The 18,690-nt window shown below is 38.3% G+C and overlaps 1 protein-coding gene across 3 annotated transcripts; it reads right to left on the reverse strand.

Annotated features, from left to right (window-relative positions):
• Positions 1-737: 737 nt before the first annotated feature.
• Positions 738-4,428, reverse strand: LOC143847266 (protein AUXIN SIGNALING F-BOX 2-like). Of its 3 annotated transcripts, none has more exons than XM_077356043.1 (4): positions 4,203-4,428; positions 3,438-4,075; positions 2,002-2,497; positions 738-1,774 (listed from the first exon to the last, which is right to left on the reverse strand). In XM_077356043.1, exons 2-4 carry the CDS (start codon positions 3,887-3,889, stop codon positions 1,004-1,006), a joined length of 1,719 nt encoding a protein of 572 aa, XP_077212158.1. In that variant the 5' UTR covers positions 3,890-4,075; positions 4,203-4,428; the 3' UTR covers positions 738-1,003. The 3 variants fall into 3 exon arrangements, with proteins under 3 accessions (XP_077212158.1, XP_077212159.1, XP_077212157.1); XM_077356044.1 differs by having other exon boundaries at positions 3,438-3,921; positions 3,953-4,428; XM_077356042.1 differs by having other exon boundaries at positions 3,438-4,428.
• Between the last annotated feature and the right edge of the window lie 14,262 nt (positions 4,429-18,690).

Consider the following 18,690-nt stretch of genomic DNA (forward strand, 5'->3'; position numbering starts at 1 on the left):
GATCTAGGATTTAGATGGAGGATAAACAAAGTGTAAAACAAAGTAGAACCATTATCAAAATATGGCGTTGTGGATATCATTCCCAACAAAATATATTCACAAACTAGAAATACAGTCAAAATTGAACAGTTACTTAGATGCAAATTTTGGTTCCAATAGCATATCTAAAGTGGAGCCAGACTCAACAGTGCATGACTGCTATAGGTAGTGCCATTATCAATCTAGGCCTGTATTTTATGACACAAAAATAAAAGACGACAAGATATGTTGTATCAACCAAGGAATCAGTATACGGAGTGGAATTATTATCTCGGAGGAGAATCGCATTATCAAGAAAATAAAAGCCACCAAATGAAGAGGAATGATAGAAGGCCTGTACTTATTCCGACACTGCAGACAATGAAAGAAAAAGCAGTAGCTAGTGAGTTGTGACGAATCACAAAGTGAAAAGTAATGGAAGAAATGATTCCTGCATCAGTTCAGTAAAAAGCAGTAGCTTTGTGACCGATCAAAGAGGTAAAAGTAATGGAAGAAATAATGTCCTGCATCAGTTCAGTCTTATCTCTCTCTCTGCCTCCCTCAACCGTTTCTACCCAAAAGCAAACATGGGTCTGGTCTGTGATATCACCTTACCCCATGAGCAATTAACATGGCAAACCAACGGCTAATGCAATGGTGGTCAGGAAAGAGATCAAAAGCAAACCCATCAATCTTTGTATGAAGCGTTAAACTAAATGGGTAGATAAAGGGATTATAGATACTACCAATTAAATAAGATCAGTGGGTCTCTCCATAGTTACAAACAATCAATCTTTAGTTAACTAAGAAATAACTACTGATCATCAGACAAACCAACCTAGTTCGATCCACAAATCAGCTTACGGTAGGCAGAGCTACTTAGAAAATAAGAAAACATTGCAGAGCGAAATGCTCTAAAATGCTCTTACCTCGCCTACCCTGAATCAGATTAGGTCATGGATGAATCCGCAAGATTGATTGGCAACTACAGTGTCCAGACGAAGTCCGGAGCATCTCTCCTCGATCCAGCCAGAGTCCGGTATACATACATTTTCTCAACCTTCTGGCTATCATCCGAGATCTCCTCCGTCTGACCCTTTTCGTTTATGATCTCTACATTGAGCCTTGGCATCTTCCTAGCGACTGCCTTACAGCCTCCAAGGGTAACATCACACGACGACATCCAAAGGGATCGCATTGTTTCATACTTCCCCACGTCTGTCAATAGTGCTACATCACCAAAAGGGCTATCCCTAATCTCCAACTTCCTTAGGTTCTTGCACCCATTCAATACGTAGAGCATTCCCTTGTCACTGTCCCCTGCAAATGCAACAGAGAGCATCTCAAGGCGCTCGGCATACATGCCAATGTACAAGAAGACCTGGTCAGTAAGAAGGCCAGAGAGCGACAGCCTCCTGAGATCTTTACATGACTGAACGATTGCCCCGAAGCCTTCATCCAATGGCTGCAATGTCACGTGGTCGGGCTTCTTAGGATCAAGGATGCATAACCTAAAGCGCGTGAAATGAGGGCAGTTCTTGGCAACGGTTATAAGGGCAGCATTTGTCATTTGGTGACAGAAGTATAGCAAGGAATGAAGCTTTGGGCAGCCTATGGATATGGCAACAAGGCCTTCTTCTGTTACCTCTGTATCACCCCCATCAAATGGATCGGAGGGGAACACCCTCAATTCCTGCAAATCTTTACAAGTTGACGCTACAACTCTGAGCCCTTTGTCTCCAATGCAATCCAATACCTGCAGAAGATTTTGTAAATTTAATTATCTAACCATAAGGCTCTGTTTGTTTTGGATTTTGAGAACCGATTGCGTCCAAAACTGATTATTGGACTCAAATTCACATTTAATTTTGAGTCCAATAATCAGTTTTGGATTCATAATTGGTTGTAATAATCCAAAACAAACATTGCCTAAAAGGAAACTTGAGAGAGAATTTCAAGGAGACACGGGTTACAAGATCGCACCCAAAGGCGTTGAAGTTTCCAACAATTGCGAATCATCTTGATGAGTTCAGTGCCCTGGATTGCTGTGGCATAGCTCAAGTTCAGCGAAGTCAGGTTTGAGCAAATTGGATAAATATCTGGTAGGCAACGAGGGGTGACCTCCCAAAACCCTGACAAGCTCTTAACTGACTTACAGTTAAAGAATGCATTGATTAGCTTCTCATATGACTCAGAAAGTGGCTCATGTATGAACGAACCAGTGCCCAAGTCTACCAACTGGGGGGCTACCGTAAGGATCCTATGGAGCAATTGCAGGGGCACCGCCCGGTTTAACCTCAGACTTCTAAGATTTGGGCATCTCGCTACAAGCCTCACAAGAGCCCCAAAATTCACCTCTCCTTTAAGGCACGCAAAATTCAGGGACACTAGCGTTGTGCAGGAATCAGGGAAACAGCTAAGCCACTGGCCCTTACGATCATCGACTTCATTTTCTTGTAAATCAAGCACTCTAAGAACCCTGAGCATTTGAAAAACACAACATAACAGAAAGTCTGAGCTAAGCTCCTCGCCTCCAACCCACATTTCACAAGAATTTTAAAACAGAGATAAACACACAGAGCCAAAATTACAGAGTACAGGCTCTTGTAAAAGAGTGAAAGAAATCAGCAACAACTGGAACCAGAGCAGGTATCATAACACAGAAGATCAAATACAGCACTCTCAAGAAAGAAAAGTAATCAATGAGTGAAATATAGAATGGTGATTATCGTAATTATCAGTTTGTCAAGGGTGCCATAATCCAATGAAACACAACCACGGTTCACACCTCTCTCATATATTCAAAAAGGCATATTTACAGTTAGAGCGGAAACAAACCTGTGGACAGGGAAGGAAATTCGAACAAAGAAAACCAATCAAAGCAAAAACAGAAAGCGTGCAACCATGAGCAGAAATATAGTGAGTCATAAATAATACCTAAGAAATCATGAATATTGTTTTAGTTTTTCGAGTTAACGGGAAACTTTACGATAAGGGTTAGTTGGTCCTAGTCTATAAGGGTTAGTTAACAGGACACTTTACGATACCAATTGTTACGAACCCAAATCAGTTCGCAACGTGATTGATCTTTTTAGAGAGAAGATCAGCCTCTTGACCCACTTAGAGTGAAGGGTCAGTCCTCCTCTGTGTGCATAGACACAGTTTTAGGTTTGAAATTCTTCATTAATTTTACAAGCTATTAATACAAAATTAAACCACTTGAGTACCAAGAGAAACTTCCACAGACTAGGACCAACCAAATGACTAACCCTTATCATAAAGGGTCTTGTTAACTCTGAAAACTAAAACAATATTCATTCCTGAGTACATAACAGTGTGCACATTCAAGAAAATTTCAGAACAAGAAAACCCACAAAAAATAAGGAACAAAAAACATTCAATTGTAAAGCCCCTTATACCTGCAATTCGCAGCAATTGCGGCAAGGCCATTGGTGGAGAACCCCTCGCAGCTGACGAGGATCAGCGCCCTGAAATTCGGGAAAGAGCGAGAAATCAGGTCAAGGCTCTCGTCGGAGACCACCATCCTCTTCAAGCTAAGCTCCTCCAGCCATGGGTAGGTCTTCGCCATGGCCTCAATCCATGGATAAACAGATGCTCCCCAGTCATGAGGAATCAGATCAAAATCTGCAAAATGAGGCTTTCCCTTCAAACTCAAAGCCCTGATGCTCGGAAACCTCGCAATTAGCCTCTCCGGCCCAATCGCATAGCAATTCCCTATGAAAACCCTCTGTCTGCTCCATCTTTCAACCTTAAACCATGATTTGCAGACCAGAGAAACTGCGTTCCGGTCTCGATGCGATGATAGAAAATCGAATATGTGTTCTAAAACCCCTTCTGGAAAATAAGTCATCTCCAATTCCTCCTAAAACAACCTCCCTAATTAAAACCCTAACTTTCAACCATTCAAACCATCAAAACCCTAACTTTCAACCATTCAAACCCTAAATTTCTCTTCAAAAAGTCTGCATGCAGAGACCGGCTCTGAAATCAGCTTCAAATCCTCAAAACCTCCATCTCTAAAACCAGACCTACGGATCTAGATCGACACAACATTTTAAAACAAAACAAAATTAATAAATATTTTTTCTCTAAATCCCTCTCCGATCCGAGCTCTACAAGCAGGAAAAAACTATATATAAGAAATAAAATTTAGAAAAACGTACCAAAAACGGGGAAAAGAAGAGATTTTTCTTTTATGTCATCATCTCCGAGTCAAGAAGATACGATTACATGAAAAATAGAAAAAAATCAGTTTAAAAACTAATCCAAATCTACAGATTCTAGTTCCGGAGATAACTAAAAAAAGGAGAAAAATTCGAACTTGAACTCAAATTTGGGAAAAAAAATCCTTTCGCATACCCTTTCTCCTTAATTTGTTCTTATCTTTGCACTCAATATAGTTAAAAGTTGGTCTCTCTCTCTCTATCAACCTAACCCATGGTTAGATTCTAACCTTGGTTGAAGTCTATTTTCTCGGACTTCTCAGATCGGACGGTCTCGATCAATAAGGCGATCCCTTCAGAGAATCTTGTCCATCGAAGGCTGATCTGCAGAGATCACATGCATGTGTCGTTATCTGGTCCACAATAGGCGTAAATTTAACGTAAATTACCAGAATGCCAGTAAGATTTTCCATGCAGGTAACTTTTGAACCCCAGCACCCTTCTGACATCAACATTTCTCCTTGCAGGTAACTTTTACATTAGAATCCCACTGTATTTAATGCCCATTAAATTAGCATGCTTCACAAGGCTTATTTTGGTTCTGTCTGAGCCGTCTGGAGATAACTAGAGACGAATGGATATTTGACACGTGTTAGAAAACATTTTAGAACGGTTGTTGTGCCTCTATAAACAGGTGGTTTGGTTTGGATTTGAAAATTTTCCTTTAAACCAAAGTCCATTGAGTTTGTTTAAATCTTGGCCGTTTCCAATATGCATAGACGGTTGGATCCACGACACCTAGACATCAATATTGAACGGTGACGTCTTCTAATAATACTGTCTCTCTGTATCAGATTCCGCCGACGTATCTTGTGATATTCCGGCGATGTACTCTAGAATCCGGCAGTGATATTCCAACGGCGTACAAAAAATCCAGCAGCGTACTCGATATTTCGGCGGCGTACACTAGAATCTGACGGCGTACTTGATATCTTTGAACGATGGGTGCTTCTTGAATCTGGCGGTGTACTTGATATTCCGGCGGCGTACTCAAGCGTTCTCAGCCAGCCAAAAGAGACGTGGGAAATAATAAAATTCTCAATAACCTCGCTTGTTCTAAGCAAAAAGAGACGTGATAAATAATAAAATATTCAATAACGTAACCATTCTTAACCAAAAGAGATGTGTAAATAATAAAATTTTCAATAACATAGCCGTTCTCACCCAAAAGAGAAGTGAGAAATAATAAAATATTACTTTAAAGATAATAATTAACGTCAGTGATAAATAATAAAATATTACAGATAATGATTCACGTTGGGTTGTGAATTTGTTATGAAGGGCAACATACGAGGACTCTGATCATGTCAGAAGGGTATTGGGGTCTTTTTCCACCTATTTTTGAAGAATCACCCGTGTTTGATGCTTGTTTTAAAAAGTACCTGAAATCCATAATTGCTCGAAACTATTATACACATCCTGTACTTTTCTCAAAAATATCTTAATTGGAATAGTCGAATAGAGCAATTATGAAATTTGAAAAATTAGGAGTAATTTAACATAAATTTAGGGAAATGATTCATGCGCTCCAGTGTTTTCATAAACATGCGCTCAACTTGTTTGTCGTGTACTATTTAAAGGGATGTAAGAGGATATTACGGTTCTCAAAAAGCTCTTAAAATCCTTTAAATACTACACGACAAACAAGTGAGTGAATGTTTACCAAAACATTGGAGGGCAGAAATCATTTCCCTAAATTTATAGGGAATGATTTTTTCACCCCTATAGGATAATGCGCCCAACTTTTAAGGTGATTTTGAGTATTTGAAGACCTCAAAAAAGTGTTAAAAGTTTGCCGACAATTCACCTTACAAGGGCCGCATTATCCTACAGGGAGGAAATAATATATTGGCCTCCTCTTCTTCCCTTGGTCAACTCGACAACCTCTATTAGTGTAAAAAGAGTAGTCATAATCATGGTTTTAAATTTCGACCAAAATTTGGATTTCGGACCGAAATTGCCAATCCCGCGTCGAAATTTTAAATTTTCATTTTAAAAAAAAATTTCATCCGAAATTTACCAAATTTTCATCCATCCAACTGTATAAAGACTTGGTGAGTTGGTGCAGTTATCAAAACACGGTAGCTCTAATATCAGTGGGCAATAAAAGAGGAAGGTAGAAAAGAAGGGTGTTTTGGAGATTTCATTATGAATAAGTCATTCGGAATTGTAAAGAGAGTGTGAAGAAAACAAGGGACAGGGGAGAGAAAAGAGTCCACAACGCGGCCTTCCCGGGATTCTCACCTTTCCCGTTTGTCCCTTTGCTCATCGCATGCGACCGTTGGGTGAAATGAATTTTGTCATTTTCTATGCCACTATTGACTATACTATACGTCAATAATTTAAGCATGCGCTCCTCTCCTTAGCCTAGTTTTCAAAAAGCAAAACCTAGTATCGTCTCTTGCCCCACTCTCACATTCCTTTTCTATGCAATGGTTTTTTTAAGAGAAAAAGCATATATTATTTTTATCGGGAAGAAGGGATTTGCTAACATCCATCGCAAAAGGCATTTTTCGGATGGACTGTTGCATGTGAGAGCAGCCCACATAGCTAGGGTAACTTTGCCGCATATTTTGTCTTCATTCACGAGGTGGCTGCTCTCAAATGCAAAGAAATGCCTTTTGTGATGGACGCTAAAAATCCATATATATATATATATATGAGAAAACGGTTTCTACACACATGTGTAGATAAGTTATCTACACACTAGCTTAAAATACAGTTGATGCCCACATTGTTTGGGTGATTCAAACCATTCATTTGATTGGCCCTCACATAGATAGGGTGTCCACAAAAAATCAGTTCTATAGGATCATCCTAACCCTTCGAACCGGGAGGCAAAAAATGGACAAATTTGTGAAGGTCTATACACGTCCATTTTACCTCCACAAATCGTAGGATTGGGATGATCCTATGGAGCTTATTTTTTATGGACACCCTATCTATGTGAGGGCCAATCAAATGAATGGTTTGGATCACCCAAACAACATGCCCTCCATTGTATGTTAAGCTAGTGTGTAGATAACTTATCTACACGTGTGTAGAAACCGTTTTCTCTCTCTCTCTCTCTCTCTCTCTCTCTCTCTCTCTCTATATATATATATATATATATATATATATATATATATATATATATATGAGAAAACATTTCCTACACACTTATGTAGGTAAGTTACCTACACACTAGCTTAGGCAAAAAATGGACTAATTTGTGAAGGTTTATACACGTCCATTTTACCTCCACAAATCGTAGGGTTGGGATGATCCTATGGATCTGATTTTTTGTTGACACTATATCTCTGTGAGGACCATTGTTTGGATCACCCAAACAATGTGGGTCCCCACTGTATTTTAAGCTAGTGTGTAGGTAACTTACCTACACAAGTGTGTAGAAAATGTTTTCTCATATATATATGTGTGTGTGTGTGTGTGTGTGTAGAGAGAGAGAGACATATATAAATCTATCTTATGAAATTAGAATACGTATACGTGTGAGATTTAAAATGTTGTCGAGATAGAAAGAAAATATTCGTTCTTCATTACAGTTCCTTCAATTGGTACGCACAAGAAATTGGCCGATTCAGCAAATTTTGTAACCATTTTGCAGCTCACTTTTGCCGGAGACAACCACCACTTCAGATGAACTAAATGAGGACGACAAAATCAGATAGAAAGTGAGCCTGTGACCGTTCCCTCCATGAAAGGCATTTCGCAAATGGTCTGTCGTACGTTAGAGCAGCCACCTCATGAATGGAGACAAAATCTGCTGAAAAAGTGAGCCTATGTGGCTGCTCTCACATGCGACAGATGGCCTGTGAAATGCCTTTTGCGATATGATTATGATTATGATTGTTGACTATCAACATATTACCTGTAACTCTGTAAGTTACTTGTATATAGTCGATAAATTAATGGCTACTAAAAAAAATCTGCTCAACCATGTTTTGATAACACGTGGCAAGCTCACCTTGTTTTACATGTTTTAATCATCCGTGAAGGCAATGGCAATTCCAAAAAGCTCTAAAAAACCAACAAGAGAAGTGTAAAATATAGTGAGTCGTCCCACTATCAAAACATGGTCGTGTGCATATTAGTGGGAGATGCCTGGAACCCCTAACAAAGAATGTGGGAGATGCCTAGATTTAGATGCTTAGATTAAACAAATGTTAAATTTATTGAATAGCCTAATCTAAATTATTACATGACATGCATTGGGTTATGGAAGACCAGAGGGGAGAGCATAATCTTGTGATTATTTTATAGGGAAGTGATATATTCTCTCTTTTTTTTTTACTTGGGAAGCCCCCTGTAGCATATTTATGACTACTCTTTTATACTAGAGGGGGCTGTCTCAAGTAATAAAAAGGGTAGAGTATATCATTTCCCTTAACTATAATCAAGAAAGTTTCCAGTCTAATTGGGCAGGTATGGAGAGGAATTATAAAACAATATAAGAACATGTGAAATTGGAAGCATAAATTAAATATACCACAAAAATGCTTTGATGTTGTAAGCTTCTTTGGCTGGTGATGATCATGGTCCCTAATCTTTAATTATTCAAGTGGAAGGGTGTCTAGCCTGGATCTTTTGTCTCTCATTAGAATAATACATTTGCAATATGAGTAGGTCTAAGTTTAATGCGATTCATTAATACCCACATTTTACTTTTTTGTGAAGAGCTGAGATTAAAAATAAATAAAAGTGATGGAGCTTAGACCATCTCTAGCAAAGCTAGAATGTAAATTAGAGAATTTTTATGTGGAAGTGATACATTAGACCCCTTTTCTTACTCAGGCCACCCCCTCTAGTGTAATTATGACTCCTCTTTTTACCCAACAAGGGAGTGGCACGGGTAAGAAAGGGGGTGAATATATCGGTTACCAAACTGAAGGACACCCTTGCAAAAATCCAGCCACAAGGGCGGACCTGTTGGATCCACATCATCAAAGTGCATTGATAATAGTATTGAAAATTTAAAAGTAATTGAACAGTTAATGCACATTGATGACGTGGAAGCAATAGGTGTGCCCTTGTGGCTGGTTTTTGCAAGTGTGCCATTCAATTTAGCATTCCTCTTTTATACGATGTCTACAAGTGCTCGTGCATATTTTTCAAAAAGTATTAAGTATAGTTGGGGCCTGTTAAATTATAAGAAGATTTTCACTAATATTGATGAATTACAATGATGCTAAAGAGTTATATAGAACACTCAAAAGATAAACATGGAAAGATGAAAAGTAATTATGGAAAGAAATAAAGAAATAAATCCTAGCCAAGGAAAGAGATGAAGATAGAAATCCTACCTATACTAAATCTAGCTCAGTTGCCAATCTAGCACCTTAATCAAATCCCATCAAATCTAATATCCCAAATCTAACAAGGTTACCTCTTTAACCACCTTGCCTAATCTACCACCATGATGATCCAATGGTGTGATTTCAATCCAATCCAACGGTAAGATTCTCATATTCTAACAGGGCCTAACTTGTTCGAAGATCCAAACCATTCATTTGATCAGTCCAACGTAAATTGGTTTGGCCCCTAAAACCATCTCCAATGGATTATCCATAGTATAAAAACTCTACAGATCATCGGAGGGTTTAGGATCATCACTCGGAGCCGATCAAATGAATGGTTTGGATCTTCGAACAAGGTGGGCCAAACTATAATTTTTGTAAAATACACGCAAAGTACGCAAAGACATCATAAAAAAACTCTTAAAATAAATTGAAGGTTACAATGAAGGTGACTGAGAGGAGGTATCTGACGATCATGATGTGACACGACACCCCCTTGTTATTAGTGGGAGTGGTTAAGTCACAAAGGTATTTAAATGGATATAATTTTAGCCCCACAAAGATGAGAATGTGAATGATTGTGAAAGGCACCGAAAGGATCACGAAAAGAGTTTGTATTGATATCATATTTTTACTAACCGGAGCCGGGGTGAACTGGGTCACTAGAGATTTTTTATTATTATTATCTAATCCCCTGAATTTGAGCTTGTTTTATGTTACGTTTGATGGCTTTTCCTTTGTACACTAGTTGCAGGCCCATGCAATGCACGGGTATTTCTGTCATTTCAATCGAAAATTAGGATTACATGCTCCACTTACCCCCTCACATAGGTTATCGACCGTTCATTTGTAGGCCACGCATCAAATGCGTGGGAGCTCGGGATGGCCAAAATTAAGAGAGCTATCAATCATGGGTCATGGGTTGGGTCTGTTTTCAAGATTCGGGTCAATCTGGATCGGGCTTTGGTATAAAAGCCAGACTGTAGCTGGGATAGTTTTTCAAGTAGGTTAAGGTATTACTATAGCATGGGTTGGGATTGCCAGAATCAGGAATTTAAATTGGCATCCTATCTATGCTTATTCCAATTCCCTAGAACCGCAATGGGAAAAATTAAAATAAAAGATTTAACTTTTTATTCCAACTGGGGCGGAATCAGAATACCTCTACTTGGGGTGGAAAATAGATTCTGGCATTTCCTCCTTTAATTCATTTATGCCATTAATTTTGTTCATTTTTTAATCCAAACACCAGAATCAGGTGGCATTGGAATAGGATGTGCTTAATTTCAGCAATTCAAACTCATCCTATAATCAGATCTTAAAAACTTTCAGTAAATATCGTATCGAAAAAGACAGTTATTAGGTCATGCTTCTGCCTCTGTACGTGATATGATTAGTTGATTCAAATTATAAATATAAGTCTAGCCAAGATGCCAATAAGGGCACTTTTATTGGATGATCTAGACCATTGACCCATCAAGCCTCATTTATGCTTCAATCGAGAAAAGATGAACCATTGATTTCTTACATCTTTTTAATTTTAGGAATGATCGAGGCAAAGGCGCCCTTGCATGAAGAGCCAGAAAGGGCCCTTGATTGGATCCATGCCATTTTCAGTTACTTTTTAAAATCGGTTGTGAAAGTAAAATCAGTTATACTTAATGATGTGGATCCAATCAAGGGCCCTTTTGTGGTTCTTTATGCAAGGGCGCCCTTGCCTCTATCATTCCTCTTATAATTTATATAGGGATGTTGGTTCAAGATTTTATAAGCTTAAGCCTGGATTTTATAAGCTAAAATCTGGATGTTCGTGAGCTTATATCACCTCTGAGAGTGCCACAGCCGAGATCGAAGTCAGCCTCAGTTCAGATTTTAGCGACAGCATGGATGCTTGGACAAATGTAGAGTGTAGGGATGAACAGAGTCGAGAGAGGAGACATGAATCGGGAAGCCCGAGTAAATATATGTTTACAAAGGGATTTGCTAGCGTCCATCCCATAAGGCATTTCGTGGATGGTCTGTTGCATGTGAGAGCAATCACCTCGTGAATGAAGATAAAATCTGTTGAAAAGTGAGCCTTGGTGGCTGCTCTCACATGAAACAGACCATTCTCGAGATGCCTTTTGCTTGCTAGCAAATCGCAAATCGCAGATTTGCTAGCGTCTATCGCATAAGGCATTTCGTAGATGGTCAAATCCTATCCTTTTTGGTAAAATCACATCTCTCTCTCTCTCTCTCTCTCTCTCTCTCTCTCTATATATATATATATATATATATATATATATATATATATATATATATATATATATATACCTAGAGGGCATCGATTGGGACACTGATTTTCGTCACCCCAGTAAAATGCTAGGACACCGGACTTCAGGAGGGGCTTCTCACGGGACGCTTCCTTCATCGTCATAGATCACCACTAGAGTGGGACGACACCAAACTTCAGCAAGGAAAGGCACTAATGGCCGGAAATCCTTGGAGTTTGTCACTGAGAGAACCCATCAGAGAGAAAGCGAATACTTGTGCCTCTGTTTTTGGGTACTTCCGGGGATGCAGTAGGGATGCCACATCACGCGACAAAGCCCCGACATCCCGAGTAACCCCCATGCTTTATTTGCTAAATTAACAACCAAGCTGAGGATAAGATGAACTGATGATTCTTTTTGTTGTTGTCTTTTTTATACAAATGTAAATTGCTAAGAACATGCGGTGTGGAAGAATTTTCTTATTTTTAATTATTATTTTTGCCATTTCATTTGCTCATTCTTTTTAGGCATCAAATCCCATCCGTTTGGCATGACTTTGGTATCTTTAGAAATTTTTTCAATTAAGATCATGCGATTTCGTTGTGATTTGAGCAAGTTATGGGCATTTTATGGATATGGTATATGCTTATTACGGGATTACTATTTTAGGTAAGTATTAGTCAAGATTTTATGTTCTATTTATGTTATTTTAGACGGACGGCAATGATTAGTTGATTGGGTATTAAGTTAGCTTTTAGGATTTCTTTTCTTATAAATATATGTTATAAAAGAACTATAATGGATTCTGATCATTGAATGAATTTAGGCTTTTAATTCATTGAGAACTTTTGGTTGCTTGAATTAGCATCTGCAGTGAAATTTTCAAGTTTTGCTCTGAGAAACTTGATAATCGAAATATTTTATTCCCTACGACGGTGATCAAAGGGCCTCTTTTCTTGTTATTTTATTTATTTTGCCTCTGCTGCTACGCAACAAAATATGTCCAAATTTTGGACTGCATCACTTTTATCTTATGGATGAGATGTCCCTTTGGATTTGGACCAAGACAATGTGGGTCATCTATGTTTTCTACAAGATCAATGGTTTTGATTTCATATGCATGCCCCATATGGATTTGATGAATCCTCTTAATTCTAGAAGCTACACTTTCCTTCCAGACTTTGGATTACATGTAATTTGGACCTCCTGTCTTGATTGGACTTCATTCACCGAGCAACAAAACTTCATGCAAAACTGAGCACTGATATGTGGCGATTTTTCCTATATAATGAAGCAAAATTTCAGTGGTAATGGCTTGCATCTGTATTGAACATTACAGAGACACTCTCTGTGTCTCAAGTCTCATCCCTAGAGTTTCAAATTCTCAAAAAGGAACTCGATTTCAAGGAAGGTCTGCAGGCCACCATCATTCATAGAAGAATGTGTGAAACAACCAATTACTCCAAAATCTTAAGCCGTTAGAGTGGGTGTTATCTACGCCTTTTCCTTTTACGGGGAAAAAAAACCCGAGCGTAAGAAATAAGACCAGCCATATCACTTTACTGTGTTTTGGACAAACAAGACAAGTTAGGCCCTGTACGTTTAAGATTATAACAACCGATTGTGAGTCCTAAACTGATTATTGGACTCAAATTTAAACTAATTTTGGGTCAAATAATCGCTTTGGCACTCACAATTGGTTGGCATAATCTAAAACAAACAGGGCATTAAGACTTCAGCCCATTTAGCAAGACAAATTACTATAATTTGCAATGTTTTCACATTAAAGGATAATATGAAGGTGTAGATGAATTTCTTGTTCTATTTGGGACGGACCTTGACCTCTGAACGACACTACTTGTAGCTGAATTTCATGACTTGTTGAAATTGCAAGGTCTATATTAGCATCTCCTTGAACTGGTATCAATTCATCTAGCCCGAGGCTTTATTAAAGTCTTTAAATTCTCCGCGATTTGGAAGACACATATTCACGGTCATATTAACATAGCGACTGCCATGGAAATGAGCTGGTTGAATCTTTTGTCCCTTGATTTTCTTGGACCAGTCAGTGGAGTTATTATGTAGAGGTATTATTTGAAACTTCATAGGAATAATTCTTGATCATTGATTGCAAGGACGCCATTGGTACATGACATTGGAGTATGGATAATCACTTTTGGTAATTGAAATCTAATTCCATAGGGAGTCTTTTGCACAAGGCATGCAAAACATACTGCATCAAAAATTCATCGTACAGGAGGACCCATTGCCATGTGTATGATGATCGGGTCTATGATTAAGCTAGCATACCTAAAAAGAAATAGTTGAAGATGTCTTTAAGCCGTTGGCTTTTGCATCCTTATTCTTGCAAATGACTGCTAGGATTAGCTGGGTCACCTTGTCACGCCATCATACCAACGACCCTCGATCACCAAACGCATGACATGTGGGCTAGTGTCATGCCTTTTTTTGTTCATCAAGATGTGATCTTCTTTGTAGTTGATCTTAAAAGTAAATTATGTCAACAATCACTAGTTGAAGTGATAAGTTGAATCTAAGTGTGTCCCATCCTAGCTTAGTTGAATCTAAGTGTGTCCCATCCTAGTTGAATCTAAGTCATGCCTTTTTTTGGCCATCAAGATGTGATCTTCTTCGTAGTTGATCTTAAAAGTAAATTATGTCAACAATCACTAGTTGAAGTGATAAGTTAAATCTAAGTGTGTCCCATCCTAGCTTACCGAAAGATACCTTCCTTTTTCATTTTTCAAACCATCTTTTAGAATTTTTTTTTTTTTTGCATTATCCCACTATTTACAAGAAATGGAAAATACATCTTTTAAGTGCATGTTTTTCAACCATGGAATATTCATTGGTCCAATTGTAAAAGAGGAAAAGAGAAAGAGGGAAGGGGAGAGACTTGTGAGGGCACGAGTGGAGAGATGATGAGAAAATCCTAAGAAAAATATAGGAGTGGTAAACTCAGGGTCACCCTTGGAAAAATTAGCTGAAAGGGCACTCCTATTGGCTGCACGTACCCGAAGTGCATGTGATACTCTTTGACTTTCAGCTATTAGAAATCCAACTTACTTTGGTGACTTTTTGCCGATGGGGGCATCCTTTCAACTGATTTTTACAAGGGCAATGATGCAATCCAAAAATTAGCAATAAATTTTGAGGATGGTTATTCTAGGAAGATTCATAAGTGGAAGTTTCACAAGTGAAAAATACGGAAAGTTTTCATGAATAAGGAGATGTTTTGGCAGAATGGAAACTTGCTAAGCTTATATGATTTTGAGATATGGGAAACTTACATTCTTGAAAAGCTTGCAAGATTACAAGCTTTGAGATTTAGCAAGTTTTAAGAATTGAAAAATATGATTTCATATTCCCTCAAGTATTGTGTTTCCTAGAAGATTATTATTTTCTAAATTAGCTATTTACTAGATTTGATAGGTTCTAGTCGCTTTTCTTATTTCTAGCTAGTTTTAGATAAGGAAACTTTAATATTTTAAATATATATGCTAATACCATATTTAGCTATTTTTTTAGATTGTGGAAATCTTTTAGAGATGTAATAAAAGAGATGTACGATTGGAGTTGGGATAATTTTTAAGATTGAATAAAATTTTATCTTCACGGCATACGTGAGATTTTGTATGAGTTCTTCTTATTACTTGTTCTTTCTTGATTTTGTTTGATCTTGGTATTTGGGATACGCAAGGCAACCTTGAATTTAGCCTACGTCATAAAAATAAGCTACTTCAAATTAAGTTTCACCCCCTTTTTTAGGAGGTATTTGCTTGCCAATTTCGCGGAAAGCCATTTCGTATCTTGCTTTTGCATGCATGTTGACTTTTTAGTAGATTTTGTCTCAACCATATAATTTAGTTCATCTGAGCTTGCTGCTCTCACATGCAAAAGCCAGCTGCAGAATAGCTTTCTACGAAATTGCCTAGCAAATCCCTTTCTAGAGTCTTTACATGCCTCTCTCTCTCTCTCTCTCTCTGAACCAGTGTTTAAAAACACGGATGTGACGGGGGTACGCGGCCAAGAGAAATCCTTGTCGACTCGGCGCGGATGCGGCCAAGAATTCGGTTGACGCAGTTGACACAGTCATAACTCAGGAGAGTCAAAAGAGTTTTTATTGACTATGTAGGGCAAAATGCGGAATGCGGATGTGGTGCAACGCGGAAAGGCTAAGAAAAATCCTTGTCGACTCTGGCGAGTCATATCTGAGTTTTTAAACACTGCTCTGAACTAGCCACACTAATATTCCAAGAAAGATTTTTTTCGTGATTGCCAAACATGCTAAGGGATTTTCCTTGGAACAATCTCTTTAGTTATCTTGAGAACCAAGACTCCCCCAACTCAACCCACAAGCAAGAGTAGATGGGTCCCATTTTCATTTGTTTCTTGCCCCCTCTACTCAAAAGAAGTATCCTGTAGAGAGTAACATGGCTAGACATATTCCCTGTTTTTTTTTTTTTTGATGACGTAGGGTGTCTCCACCTCTTTGTAGAGTGGGACTAATGTCCCTAAGATGCGCGCAATCACCCGTAAACCACGCGCACGGGTAAGCCGAGGGGGATTTGAAGCATTTTCCCTTTACGACAGAGAAACGGAGATTCCACCTATGAATGTCGAGACATGATGAAACCCTATTTCATTCCATTGCATGTGCTGTTTTCTTTCATCCAAACAAAACAAAAGGATAAGTGGACAAAAGACTGAACGAGACTTGTCATCGGAGAACACGCCTTATGGAATTTTGCAGGCTCTGGAAAAAGCCACGGCAACCACTTTGTATCTTATCTACTCCAACTAATACAAACATTTGTTTCACGTGACCATCACAAAAAGTAGACTACTTGACTTGCATTTCTTCCATCCCTCTAGAATGAGATTAGGAGTGTAGTAATACAATGGTTGTATGCCAATTAAGATGCTAATACTGCATTAGGAATATGAAGAACAGAACAACCGAACAACTATTAGTGAAAAAAAAAACATGAAAATTTTGAATTAAAGAAACAACCAACTAGGGCTGCCAATTTCATCCGTGAAAACGGGGATCCGCCGGATTCCCCGACTTGGAGCGGGGGAGTGGCGGGTGCGGGGATGGGGATGGCCCGGCCCGCCCATATTTTTTTTTACAATAAATATTTCTTTTATGCTAGTGATATTGGCACTACCATATTTTGATAAGTATATAAACACGGCTTGTCTTTTTCTTTTTTATGGGTGTTAAAAAGTTTTTTTGAGGTGAGAATTTTTGTGGGGCGGGGATAGGGATTAGGTATTACCCGCGTGGCGGGGACGGGGAATGCAACATCCGGCCCCGCCCTGTTGCCAGCCCTACAACCAACAGAAATAAAGTAATAGTCCACATGTAATCGAATAAAAAATAAATAAATTTTGAAGTTTTAAATGACTTTAATTCTCACACGAAAGAAATAAAGTCGACAAGTACTTGATTGGATGATCCTTGATCTATTAAGCCTTGAAATGATAAAGCATATCAATGTTCCCAATTACACACATAACGACCCACAATGGAACTTCTTTTCCTGAACGGCAACGATTTATTAAACCCTCTGTGAGACTTGGCAATGTTTGGCAGCCATAAAAAATAAATTTCCCATGGAATAGTAGTTGGGGAGAGAAAATTGTGAGAAGATGAGTGAGGAGTGGGTGAGAAGTGGCTGAAGGCAGGGAAAACAAAACTCAACTAAAAATGAGTTTTAATTTACCTATTGTTTAGTCTTCTCTTCCTCTCCCATTCTTTTTACCCCTCCCAACCATTTGGAAAACTTAGATTCCCTGAAAAGAATTACTGTTGTCAAGTATGGCCTTAATGCCTATCAACTTTATATTTAATTAGGTTTCTACACATGGGTCTTTAGAAGCCGTTCACATTAATCTATTTCTGCGATAAAAACTAGAATTGGGCATAGGAGTTTAGTCAACACAATTAGGTCCTGATTGGCATTAAGAAAGGGACCAGAAAAAACCAAATTCTTTATTTAATAAGAAAAGTAATATATTGGGAGATGATATCTGTGCCAAGGTGTTTCGATAAACAAGCGCTCCACTTGTTTGTCGTGTAGTATTTCTGAAATCCCTTTAAATAATACTACACGACAAACAAGTGGAGCGCTTGTTTATCGAAACACCTTGACGCAAATATCATTTCATGGTCCCTTCTTTTAATATTGGTACTCCTTGCATTATTGAGCAATTATTTGATTAGTTGTCGTAGCTTTATTAGGGCATGCTTGGCAACAATGATTTTTTTTTCTTTTAAAAAATTCCGTGGTCTAGTAAGTTTGCAATTTTTCTTGAGAACAAGGAAAAGTTTTCTTGAGTTGGGTGTCTTGAATTCACCTTGGGTGGGGTCTGAAATATTATATGCGACCCAGATGTGGCCTGTTTAGGACGTTTGACCCAGCCCGTTTTAAGTATTTTCGGCCCGATAAGAATTAGTTATGGGCCGCTTTATAAAAAAGGGGGTTTTAGGGCTTATTTTTTTATTCTTGTCTATGAGAAGAGGGTTGAGAGCTCAAGAAGGGAAAAGGGGTGTATTAGAGTTTCTTGTGGGTTGGGTTGAGAGATACTGATCTTCTCTTGTAATCTCCTGTTCTTATAGTGGATTCTCTCGCCACCTTTATCGTGGACATACGCTTTGTCAAACCACGTAAATATTTGTGACTTTGTGCGCTTGCTTATGTTTGTTTACTTTGTTTTGGTTCGCCATTGAAATTGCAGATCGCTAATTTTAGAGGGGTTTTTCACAAGAAGTTTTCAATTTAAAAATTGCGCGGAAAATGAGTTTACCAATTAATGTTGGAAAATTAATTTTTATGAAAATAAATCCTAATA

This window comes from Tasmannia lanceolata, unplaced genomic scaffold, assembly GCF_043159265.1.
Source record: "Tasmannia lanceolata isolate RefF3 unplaced genomic scaffold, GAP_Taslan_0.1 ptg000015l, whole genome shotgun sequence".
In the NCBI taxonomy this organism is placed as follows: domain Eukaryota; kingdom Viridiplantae; phylum Streptophyta; class Magnoliopsida; order Canellales; family Winteraceae; genus Tasmannia; species Tasmannia lanceolata.